This window comes from Verticillium dahliae, genomic scaffold, assembly GCF_000150675.1.
Source record: "Verticillium dahliae VdLs.17 supercont1.1 genomic scaffold, whole genome shotgun sequence".
NCBI lineage: Eukaryota > Fungi > Ascomycota > Sordariomycetes > Glomerellales > Plectosphaerellaceae > Verticillium > Verticillium dahliae.
In genome coordinates, this window is record NW_009276921.1 from 838823 (window position 1) to 849352 (window position 10530).

The 10530-nt window shown below is 59.7% G+C and overlaps 4 protein-coding genes across 4 annotated transcripts; 2 read left to right on the plus strand and 2 right to left on the minus strand.

Annotated features, from left to right (window-relative positions):
* Positions 1-24: 24 nt before the first annotated feature.
* VDAG_00250 (uncharacterized protein) lies at positions 25-1236 on the minus strand (the record flags this gene model as incomplete). The annotated part of the gene is made up of 1 exon (XM_009651627.1): positions 25-1236. One exon carries the CDS (start codon positions 1234-1236, stop codon positions 25-27), a length of 1212 nt encoding a protein of 403 aa, XP_009649922.1.
* Positions 1237-3220: 1984 nt separating this feature from the next.
* On the plus strand, positions 3221-5687 carry VDAG_00251 (transketolase; the record flags this gene model as incomplete). The annotated part of the gene is made up of 6 exons (XM_009651628.1): positions 3221-3274; positions 3446-3492; positions 3560-3655; positions 3713-3797; positions 3859-5517; positions 5571-5687. 6 exons carry the CDS (start codon positions 3221-3223, stop codon positions 5685-5687), a joined length of 2058 nt encoding a protein of 685 aa, XP_009649923.1.
* A 381-nt stretch (positions 5688-6068) lies between these two features.
* On the minus strand, positions 6069-6944 carry VDAG_00252 (uncharacterized protein; the record flags this gene model as incomplete). Its single annotated transcript, XM_009651629.1, has 1 exon — positions 6069-6944. One exon carries the CDS (start codon positions 6942-6944, stop codon positions 6069-6071), a length of 876 nt encoding a protein of 291 aa, XP_009649924.1.
* A 2385-nt stretch (positions 6945-9329) lies between these two features.
* On the plus strand, positions 9330-10435 carry VDAG_00253 (uncharacterized protein; the record flags this gene model as incomplete). The annotated part of the gene is made up of 2 exons (XM_009651630.1): positions 9330-9920; positions 10001-10435. The coding sequence occupies 2 exons, from the start codon at positions 9330-9332 to the stop codon at positions 10433-10435; spliced, it is 1026 nt and encodes a 341-aa protein (XP_009649925.1).
* Between the last annotated feature and the right edge of the window lie 95 nt (positions 10436-10530).

Genomic DNA, 10530 nt, shown 5'->3' on the forward strand with positions numbered 1-10530 from the left:
TTCGCTTTTCTTTCTTTATTTTTTTCATGACCTTATAGCTCGATAGAGGTGCAATTGATACCGCATGTTCTCGAGCGGGATGGGATAGGTCACCGACTCGGACAGGCGAAACCAAACTGAATCCTGAGAGTCAATCTTCTCCCAGTACCGGCCGCCCGTGCTTTGCGCTGATTCCCTCTGCTCCGGCTTCAAGAGGCAGTGATCCATTAGCCAGTGCATGGGATACTTCTTCGACTCTTTACCGACAGCGGCCTCAGAGTAGCTCCCCGGGCTATCAAGAACAAGAAGGAGCGAGCCTTCGGGAACGGTAGCTGTGAGATTCATGAGAAAGGCCGTTGTCTTGCCGATGCCTCCTGTTGTGTAAAGCTCGTTGAGAGTGAACAGGAGCGTGACGAGAAGGGGGGTTCCGTCGCCATTCGCCGTTCCGAGTCGACCAGCAAGCTGGTTGCGGGACATGGTGAGCGCGTTATCATGGGTGAAGGCGGAGGAGAGAAGGCCCGGGTCGACGAGGGCCGCGTTGGTGGCCTTGGCAACGGCACTCGCGTACTTGGACAGGGCTGGCAGGGTTGTGAGGCTCCCGTGCAGGGCCTCGACGACGGGACCCCAGGGCGCTGAGTCGACGAGGTCGATGGTGCCCGTCAGGGGTTCACCGTTGTCCTCAGGAGTTTTGGGCGCGTTGACCAAGTGGAGGTAGGCGGCGAAGGCGGCAATCTCGGCGGCGCCGCCGCCGAACGAAACCACTCTGAGGTTCTTCTTTGGACCTTCGGGGGCCCCTGAGACCTCGGCGTCCTCTGTAGACGCCTCCTCGACCGGCAGCATGAGGGCCTCGAGGTGCTCTGTGAGTCCGGTCAGCGCGGCGGCGTAGGCCAGGGCTCGGGTCGGACTCCAGCGAGCGGCGTAGGCGTCGAGGAGCGCCGGGCGGGCGTTGGAGAAGGCGGCGTCAAAGTCACGGGCGAAGAGGGCAGCCTTGATCTCCTGAAGCAGGGGTGTCAGGACGAAGGCGTCGCGGTCCTCCTCTGTTGCAGCGGCGACGAAAAGGTCGGCGAAGGTATTGCGGAAGATGTCCAGGATGCGCTGCTGCAGAACCAGGGGGAGTTCTGGAGTGGCGGGCTCCTCTTCTGGCGTCTCAACAGATGCTTTCTTGGGCTTCGTTGTCTTGGAGAGCTTCTTCTTTGTCCAGGAAGGCTTTTGACCTGAAGGCGCATTTTGCGATGGGTGGGATTTTTTGCCGGGCATGATGTTGATGCTGGCCAAGAGAATGCTTAGGTATCTTCTTATGTGAACAACTGAAGGAACTCTGAAATAATTTGGATTTTGACTTGATTCATTCGGTGCAGGATCAGACAGTCATTGTTGAAGATCCTGTAAGAAGATCACAAATTTACTGGTCGGGGTGAGGCATTGTGGGATACTTCTACTGCAGGCTACAGCGTGGTTTGTATGGTATACGGCAGGCCTCTAGTACATTGTGCATCAGTCAGACGCCGTGCCTACCTTACCCTCAAAATCAGACCAGTTTAATGAGCCCAGCAGCCGAAAATCCGTTGTACAAGCATATAAACATGTTGCCGAATCCGCCTGAAAGTATCATCCAAATGTCACAGGATCTCGGGCCTTGGACGCCTTCTCCCCACCAGGCTCGGTCGGGTTGGGTGATTCGCTGGGCTAAATAGACGTGTTCAACTCGAGAGTCTTCACCGAAGGACCCGCCTTTCGGACAGACTCGCAAATCCCATTCGCGCGGTTAAATTATCCGCCGAGTGTGGCTAATTCACTCAACAAACAAATGGGCTTGGGGCCAGACCTGGCTGAAGCCATCGTGAGGTGAGGTTGCTCGGCGTGTGGACGGAAATGTGAGCGAGCGGAAGAGTCCCGGCACATGCGCCGCAGTGAGGACGTCCCGAAAGCACGCACAGGATCTACAGGGGTCCTAGCAGCGAAATGTGCTTCCCCCCTGGTGACCCTCGCCTCCGATGTCGAAGCGATAGCCTATCGAAAAAGCCAGCCCTGTGATGCGACGATATCCGCGGACGAACTGGCCTGGCACTGCCCATATCTACGGGCGGGATGCCACTCACGTAGGACGTCAAAGAATCGCCGCAGAATTCTCTTCACACATTTAGACCCCCTACCCCCCAGCTCGTCATTTTTTCTGCTTGACTCTGCAGATGACGTACTGTCTAGGCCTTTCGTTCATCGGCTGTCGATACCTTGATGGAGCCTCTGCGGAGTTACCACAGCACATATAACTGTACCAACTCTCAAGGTGGTGGAACAGTGAAGAAGATCTGGCACTGACTCGAAAAGAGGAGCGATGACATAGCTCGAACCGCCGACAGCGGGGAAGAGTGGCACTGGTATGGGCCGGACACCGGACACGCTGGACCTAGGTGGGGGGTTTCGCTGCTTGCCGTTCACGTTTCGGCGGCCTACTCACTGGCTGGTTGCTGAGTGAGCTAGCTCCCTTGTTGGCCACCCGGTAAGGTCGGTGACGCGAGGACAAATCGCCGTGGAGTTGGTGTGTACGCGGAATGCCGCCTCGAGTGCATAGCATCAATTTTGTTTCCTCGACATAATATCGACGACGGTCAATCGACCTCAGAGATGGCCAATGGTGTCGTTATCACACGAGGCTGGTGTGCAAGATGGCCAGAGAAGAGGTAGATAACAACAGGAGATGTGACGGAAATGTCAGTCCCGTCGCGGGCGGCTGGCGGGCATCGCGGAAAAGACGCACCCAAGATGGCGAGGTGGATGAGCTCTGTTCGACGGCATTTCACGTCGAGTGGATGATATGATAGCGCCGGCCCCACCAGTCCGAGACGGCCTCAGCGTCTCGAAATACGTGTTGAGGGATGGAGGGGGGGCGCAAAATGTGCAAGTAAAAGAGATGGGTGAATGAGGAGTCAGCTAGCCAGCCAAGCCAGCTTTGTCACCGTAACGTGCTTCGGAGGGTGATCATGTCGCTCGCTCGCGCTCTGCTCTTCCCGGCAGGCGTTGCCCAGTGGGCAGTGGCACTGCAACCCCACCATCATTCTGCCCCTCCTCCACCCCTCCACCCCTCCTTCCCAACCTATCCACGGCCCAGCTAAATATCCTTCCAACCTACCCGCGTAATCTCTCATCATCTTTCCTGCATCACCAATTCTTCCGTGAAGTAACATTTTTTCCCCCTTTGAAGCTTCATTTTTTCGAGGCTCTCTAGAAGAATACCGCAATCATGGGCTACACCGATCAAGACTGGAAGGCGATCAACACGATCCGCACGCTCGCCGTAAGTTCCTCCCCCTCTCAACTCAACCCCGCCATCCTCGATGCCCCGCCGTCGTCACACATCGTCACCGCGCGGTCCCTTGTGTGGTGCCGACCAGAGCATCACAACGAACCTGGCAACGCTCAATTCCTCCACGCGGCCCTCCAAATACTGATGTGAATTCGCCTCAAGGTCGATGCCACCTTCAACAGCAACTCGGGCCACCCCGGCGCGCCCATGTAAGTTTCTCCGTCGACATTCCTCCACAACTCGCTGAACAAGCATCACTGACAAGGTTCTTCACAGGGGTATGGCGCCTGTTGCCCACGTCCTGTGGAAGAACATCATGAAGTTCAACCCCAAGAACCCCAAGTGGCTCAACAGGGATCGCTTCGTTCTCTCGTATGCCGCTCCTGCCATCACTCCTCCATCGGGCCTCCTCTAACTTCCTGCCTCCAGCAACGGCCACGGTTGCATGCTCCAGTACGCGCTTCTTCACCTCTTCGACTTCGGTCTGACCATCGACGACCTGAAGGCCTTCCGCGTAAGTAATCTCGTTCGACCATCCCATCGCTGCTGCACCACACACTCACACCTGGCTTCAGTCCGTCGACAGCATTACGCCCGGCCACCCCGAGGCGCACGACACCCCCGGTGTTGAGGTCACCACTGGCCCTCTCGGCCAGGGTATTTGCAATGCCGTTGGCCTGGCCATGGCCCAAGCCCACACTGCTGCCACGTTCAACAAGGAAGGCTTCACCCTGGTTGACAATTACACTTACTGCTTCCTTGGTGACGGCTGTCTGATGGAGGGTGTCTCTGGCGAGGCCTCTTCCCTCGCTGGTCACCTCCAGCTCGGCAACCTCATTGCCGTCTGGGACGACAACCACATTTCCATCGACGGTGACACCAACGTCGCCTTCACCGAGGACGTCATCAAGAGGTACGAGGCGTACGGCTGGCACGTCGTCTCCGTCTCTGACGGTGACAACGACCTCGAGGGCATCGAGGCCGCCTTCAAGAAGTGCCAGGAGGTCAAGGACAAGCCTTCCTTGATCGCTCTGAGGACCACTATCGGCTTCGGCTCCAAGCAGCAGGGCACCCACGGTGTCCACGGCTCTCCCCTCAAGGCCGACGACATCAAGCAGCTCAAGGAGAAGTTCGGCTTCAACCCCGACGAGAGCTTCGCCGTCCCCCAGGAGGTCTACGATGCCTACAACAAGCACGCTGCCGAGGGTGCCGCCGCCGAGGAGGAGTGGAACAAGCTCTTTGCCAAGTACGGTGAGAAGTTCTCTGCCGAGCACGCCGACCTCACCCGCCGCCTCACTGGCGACCTCCCCGAGGGCTGGGAAAAGAGCCTGCCTGTGTACACCCCCGCCGATGCTGCTGTTGCCTCTCGTAAGCTTTCTGAGATCGTTCTCTCCAAGGTTGAGGGCGTTCTCCCTGAGCTTGTCGGTGGCTCTGCCGATTTGACCGGCTCCAACCTGACCAGGTGGAAGGAGGCCGTCGACTTCCAGGCTCCTCAGACCAAGCTCGGTGACTATGCCGGCCGCTACATCCGCTATGGTGTCCGCGAGCACGGCATGGGTGCCATCATGAACGGTCTTGCCGCCTACGGCACCATCTTGCCCTATGGCGGTACCTTCCTCAACTTCGTCTCGTACGCTGCCGGTGCCATCCGTCTCTCTGCTCTGTCCCAGGTCCGCGCCATCTGGGTCGCCACCCACGACTCGATCGGTCTCGGTGAGGACGGTCCCACTCACCAGCCTATTGAGACTCTTGCCCACTTCCGTGCTCTCCCCAACTGCATGGTCTGGCGCCCTGCCGACGGCAACGAGACCAGCGCTGCCTACTACGTCGCCCTCACCTCCAAGCACACGCCTAGCATTATTGCCCTGTCGCGCCAGAACCTGCCCCAGCTCGAGGGCTCCGTCCTGGAGAAGTCTGTCAAGGGTGGATACGTCCTGCACGAGGAGGAGGGTGCCGATGTCACCCTTGTCTCGACCGGTTCCGAGGTTTGCATCTGCGTTGATGCCGTCAAGGAGCTCAAGGAGAAGCACAACATCAAGGCTCGTGTCGTTTCCATTCCTTGCTTCGAGGTCTTCGATGCGCAGTCCAAGGAGTACCGCCTCAGCGTCCTGCCCGACGGCATCCCCTCTCTGTCCGTTGAGGTCATGAGCACCATGGGCTGGGAGCGCTACACGCACGAGCAGTTCGGTCTCAACCGCTTCGGTGCCTCCGGCGCTTACAAGGACGTCTACAAGGTACGTTATCGTCTCTGTGTTGCTGCGTTTTTCGGAACTAACAACCGCTCTAGAAGTTCGAGTTCACTCCCGAGGGCATCGCCAAGCGCGCGGTCGCCACCGTTGACTTCTGGAAGGACGTTCCCAACATCCGCTCCCCCATCAACCGTGCGTTCCAGCAGCTCATCTAAGCAATTGATTTGGGAAAGGATAAGGATACCAAGCGTTCAGAAAACTGAGACATGTGCTTTGATGATGCCACGTTGGACGGGAATCGGGTAGATGACTTTTTTATATTTGGAGATAGAGGAACTGAAATGAAAATGATGGTTTAGCAAGCTCATAACGTGCATTGGTCATTGGGGCGTGATTCATGTATTTCCATTAAGTGTCGTGATGGTCATCTAATCGTCCAATTCATCCGGACTGTCTGCAACAAACAGACCCCCAAGTAGCTTTCCAAGGCAGTCAAGGAGGTATGGTGGCCATCCTGTCGCATTTCGTCCTTGTTTCTTCCTGTCTCCAGATGCGCGCGTGCGCGCGCGCAAGCCCGCCAAGCTCAACATGGCATGTCAGCCACTTTCGTCGCTGTCGTAGCGCCTGTTCTCCTCGACGGTCCACTCGCGCTGGACTTCCCTCGCGACGCGCTCCAGTCGGACGGCCGCGCGGCGGGCCTCGAGCGCCTCCTCGGCTGTGCCGGCCACGACGAGGCCTATGAGCATGGGCGCCGCGTCGGTGGCGGGGGTCTCGAGATCGTCCTGCGCGCTGCGACGGTGAGGCGCTGTCTGTTTCCTCTTGGCGGGGGGCGTAGCTGCTGCTGCTGGTGGTGGTGGTGGTGCGCGGCCCGAGTCGCGAGTGTGTGGCCTGCTTCGCGGGGCTGAGACACCGTTGGGACGGGATGAGGTCGTGGCGGCGGCGGTGGTGGGGTCGGCGCCGCAGCTGGAGCCGGCGCTCGAGAGGGTGGCGGCGGCGAGGAGGTCTGTCGGGGGCGCGAGGGCGGAATGGGCCAATGTGGAGGGGAACGGGTCGGCGGCGGCGGCGACGGCGGCGGGGTTCAGGGAGGAGGAGGTTGCGGGTGGCCCTGTGACGACGCCGCCGCTGCCGTTGGACGGGGAGCCGGCGCGACGGGGGGATGTCGCCGAGGAGGAGGGTATGCGTGCGGCGGTGGGGGCGTGCGCGGAGGAGGAGGAGGACAGGGCGGCGGCGGCGGCTGGGTCGAGGTAGGAGGTCAGGACGACGGGGGCGCCGGGGCCGTGCTCGACCATGAGGCGCTGGGGGTGGCCCAGCGCGAGGCGATGGGCGGCGGCATGGGCGGTCAGGGAGGTTGTCGCGAGGGAGGTCAGGGCTTCGAGCTGGGTGTCTGAGCGGGCGGATGTGAGGATCGGGTGAAGGTTGCGGTCGGAGAGGTGGAGGGAGAGTGTGGGATGCTGCGAGGGTAGAGAGGTCATGTTGGCGGCCGGTCTCTCGCGATGGTCGTGGGGGTGCGAGGATGGTTCGATGGCCAGGAGAAGAAGCAACCCTCTCGCTGGTCAGCAGCGGGGCAAGGTTGCGAGCAGTCGGCCTGAGAGTTGTATGCGGCAATCGAGCGAGGAGACTCTTGGGGCACAGAAAAGAGCAGTACGGCAGAAGAGAGAAGCGAGACCAAGGGGGATGAGCTCGGGAGATAAGGGAAGGAGGAAAGAGGAAGGAGGTGGAAGGAGTGGAGGCAGAAGGTCGGGTGCAGGATGACGATGGTGCGATGATGCTGGGGAGCTAAGGTGCTGGGTGCTACATGTAGGTGCTAGAGGTAAGGTAGGTAGGTACCTTGGGTGAGCTTGCATCAAATGACTCCTGGCGCAGGAGTAGGTACCGACCCCGCTGATTTACCCCGCCATCAGGGACCAAGGGTGCTGCTGCTGCTGCTCCTGTATCCCGTACTACTGCTGTTGCTGCTGCCAATACTACTACGTATTTGGACTTGGCCTGATTTGCCTGCAGGAGAGAGCCGGCGGAGGAGGTTGCTTGTCCGTTTGCCCAAATGCCCTGCCAGCAGATCTCCCACGTTGAGCATGGAAGTCATGGTGGAGTGGGTATGGCGTGTTGTGCATCAGACTACGAATGGATCCGGCGTTGACAGATCTCACGAAATCTGGAGGCGGCTGAACATGACACACAAGGGCCCATTGTGAGGTGACTGGTGGTGGGAATGGCGGAATTGGGATGGAAATGGGCCGGTATTTTTTTTCCCACTCGCCCTCCTACGTTCCTAGTAGGTCCATCTGAAAAAGTAGGAGGCAGCCGGGAAAGCTCAGAACACCTCCCCACCTCTCAGCGCGGCGTAGCGTGCCGGGCGGAGAACGAACGATGCCCCAGTAGTGCTCGTGCCCACGTAGCTATGACGGTGGCACGGCAAATGCAGATGCATCCACGAATCGAGGGGTATCGACGCGAGAGGAGAGGGCAGGAGAGGGCAGGAGAGGGCAGGAGAGGGCTGTGGCCGTGGACAGCTGCAGCTGCAGCTCTGCAGAAGCAAGAACAGGCGCAGAGAGGGGCAAAGGCGGCTCGAGCCAGGGTCAGAGGAGCCTGACCTTGCTTTCGACACATGCTACTGCAAAGCCAATTGACGGGCCCGCCCGTGAGGTCGTTTGTCGCGCCAACAACAAGCAAGTCGGTCCTGGGAGACGATAAGCTGGGCGACCGGAGAAGTGAACGCGGAGGCGGACGCACCACCCGCGCGGGGGGGCCCAATGGAGATCGATACGGTGTGCCTGCAAGGCCCGTCTGAGCTGCCCTGAACCATTGGTCTCTGCGAGAAGGGGTTTGGAGTTGTAGAATTCTTCAGTCCTGGCCGACCTGTGGCTGTACATGGTGCAGTCTTGCAGCACGGCCTCGCAGCAGTGCCGCCAACAACCGAAGTCTGTGGGATCAGATGCGTGCCTGCCACATGGCTCCTGGTTCGTGTCAGCAGTCTGTGTCTTGCAAGGTTGGACAGAGGTGCTCAATGATGAGAGGTAGGCTCTGCAGACGGAGCTTGTCGTGCGGCCGGGCCAGAGACACACTGCGTCTCGATCTGGCAGTCCGGTACCATGTCTGAGGTTTTGAGGAACAACCAGTTCGTGGTCTGAAGCCTGTGCCACTGGCGCATTGGCGAATGCGAGCAGTGCCGAGATGAGGCAATGAACGTATTGATGGCGGGCTTGTGGCTACGATCTAGAGCCTTGTCGCAGCGCAACAGCTCTGCCACCCCGGCTTGTTTGTGTCACTTGCAGGCGGCACGCCGAGGCACGCTGCAATGTACATCTGTCACTCGACAAAGACGGTGAGCGCTGCAGGCAGGCAGGCAGGCAGGCAGGCACTCGTGATGAGACTGCTGCGAATGATGGCCGAGGTCAATGATAGTGAAGCTGGAAAGCTATCAATGAGTGAAGCTGGAAAGCTATCAATGAGTGAAGCTGGAAAGCTATCAATGAGTGAACCACCAGGTAAAAGGCTCACTTGACGTTGAAACTGACGTTGGTGAATGACGTTGAACTCGGATGCCCTGCCCCCAGGGGAACGAGTCCAGCGATGATCCCCTACCGCTTAGGGGAGGAGGCGCCGCCCATGTACCCGGTACTGCCTCGCTGCCCGGGCCCCTCGCCACATGGCAGGTTACTGGTTCAATCGCCGCCAGCCATGCACAACTGCAACCCTGGGCTGTCAAAGGGACAGCTATCACCAAGCTCCCTGGACTGAGGGAGGGCCCTTCGACATCCACAATACCACCAACACCAGCTTGTCTCATCACGACAACCAGCATACACACATTCTCTTGCCCAACACACAGACCCAACCACATTCATCACTTCTGCAGCATGGCCGACGACGAAAAGACAAAGGCTGAGAAGCTTGCTGCCGCGAAGAAGCGCGTCGAGGCGATGAAGAAGAAGAAGAACAAGAAGGCTGGGTCATCCAAGACGAAAGAGGAGGCAGAACCTGCCGCGGCGGCCGAGGCCGAAGCTGCGCCTGCCGAGGAGAAGCCAGAGGAGAAGGCCGACGAAGCTGTCGAGGAGAAGAACGAGGAGGCAGTCGAAGACACGAAGCCCAACACAGAAGAGCCCAGCACCGAAGACCGTCCCGCGTCCCCATCGCAAGCACAACCCTCACTGGCCCAGCAGTCCAAATTACGATCGGCTTCCTTCCGCAAGGGGTCCATATCCACCGGTGTCACCGGGCCTCTGTCGCCAGGCCCGTTCAGCCCCGATGGCGAGTCGGCGACCGACATTTATCGAAAGCACGTCACACGCATAGAGGAGCTGGAGAAGGAGAACAAGCGGCTCGCCAAAGACGCCGCGGAGTCGGAGAAGCGATGGAAAAAGGCTGAGGAGGACCTTGCCGATCTGCGTGAGGAGGACGGCGACGCCAGCGCGAAGCCGCCTGCGTCGGACGAACAGGTCGACAAGCTCGTACGTCTGCCACGAGCAGCCTGCTCCCTTGTTTCGCCGCCCTCATCCCCACATGTCACTGACACGACCCGTACACACAGAAGTCTGAAATCGCGGCGCTCGAACGCCAAAACTCCCAGCTCCAGCAGCAAGTCTCCCGGGGCACGGCACGCCATGGGTCCTCCCCGTCGTCCGCCGCGGGCTCGCCCCCCGCCGTCGCCGAGCTTGAAGCCCGCCTGATCGACAAGTCAGCGACGATCGAGACGATGGAGCTCGAGATATCCAAGCTCCGCGCCCAGCTCGAGCGCAGCACCTCGGACCGCGAACAGATCCCCGCCCTCGAAGAGCGGGTGGGCCGCTCGGAGAAGGCCGCCGGCCTCGCCCAGCGCGAGCTCGCCGACCACCGCCGCGACTTCGACCGCACCGCCGAAGAGCTGTCCGGAGGGCAGCGAGCGCAGGAGCGCGGAAACCAAGCTGCGCGCCGTCAAAGAGGACATCGCCGACGTCTACTGGGGGCGGCCCTGGGCGTCACATAGGGGGACAAGGCAGCTGGAAATAAGGGATACAATGCGGATAGGGCTGCACAGGGAGCAGGAGTGAGGGCCAAGAAAAGTGACGTGGTAAGGAGGAG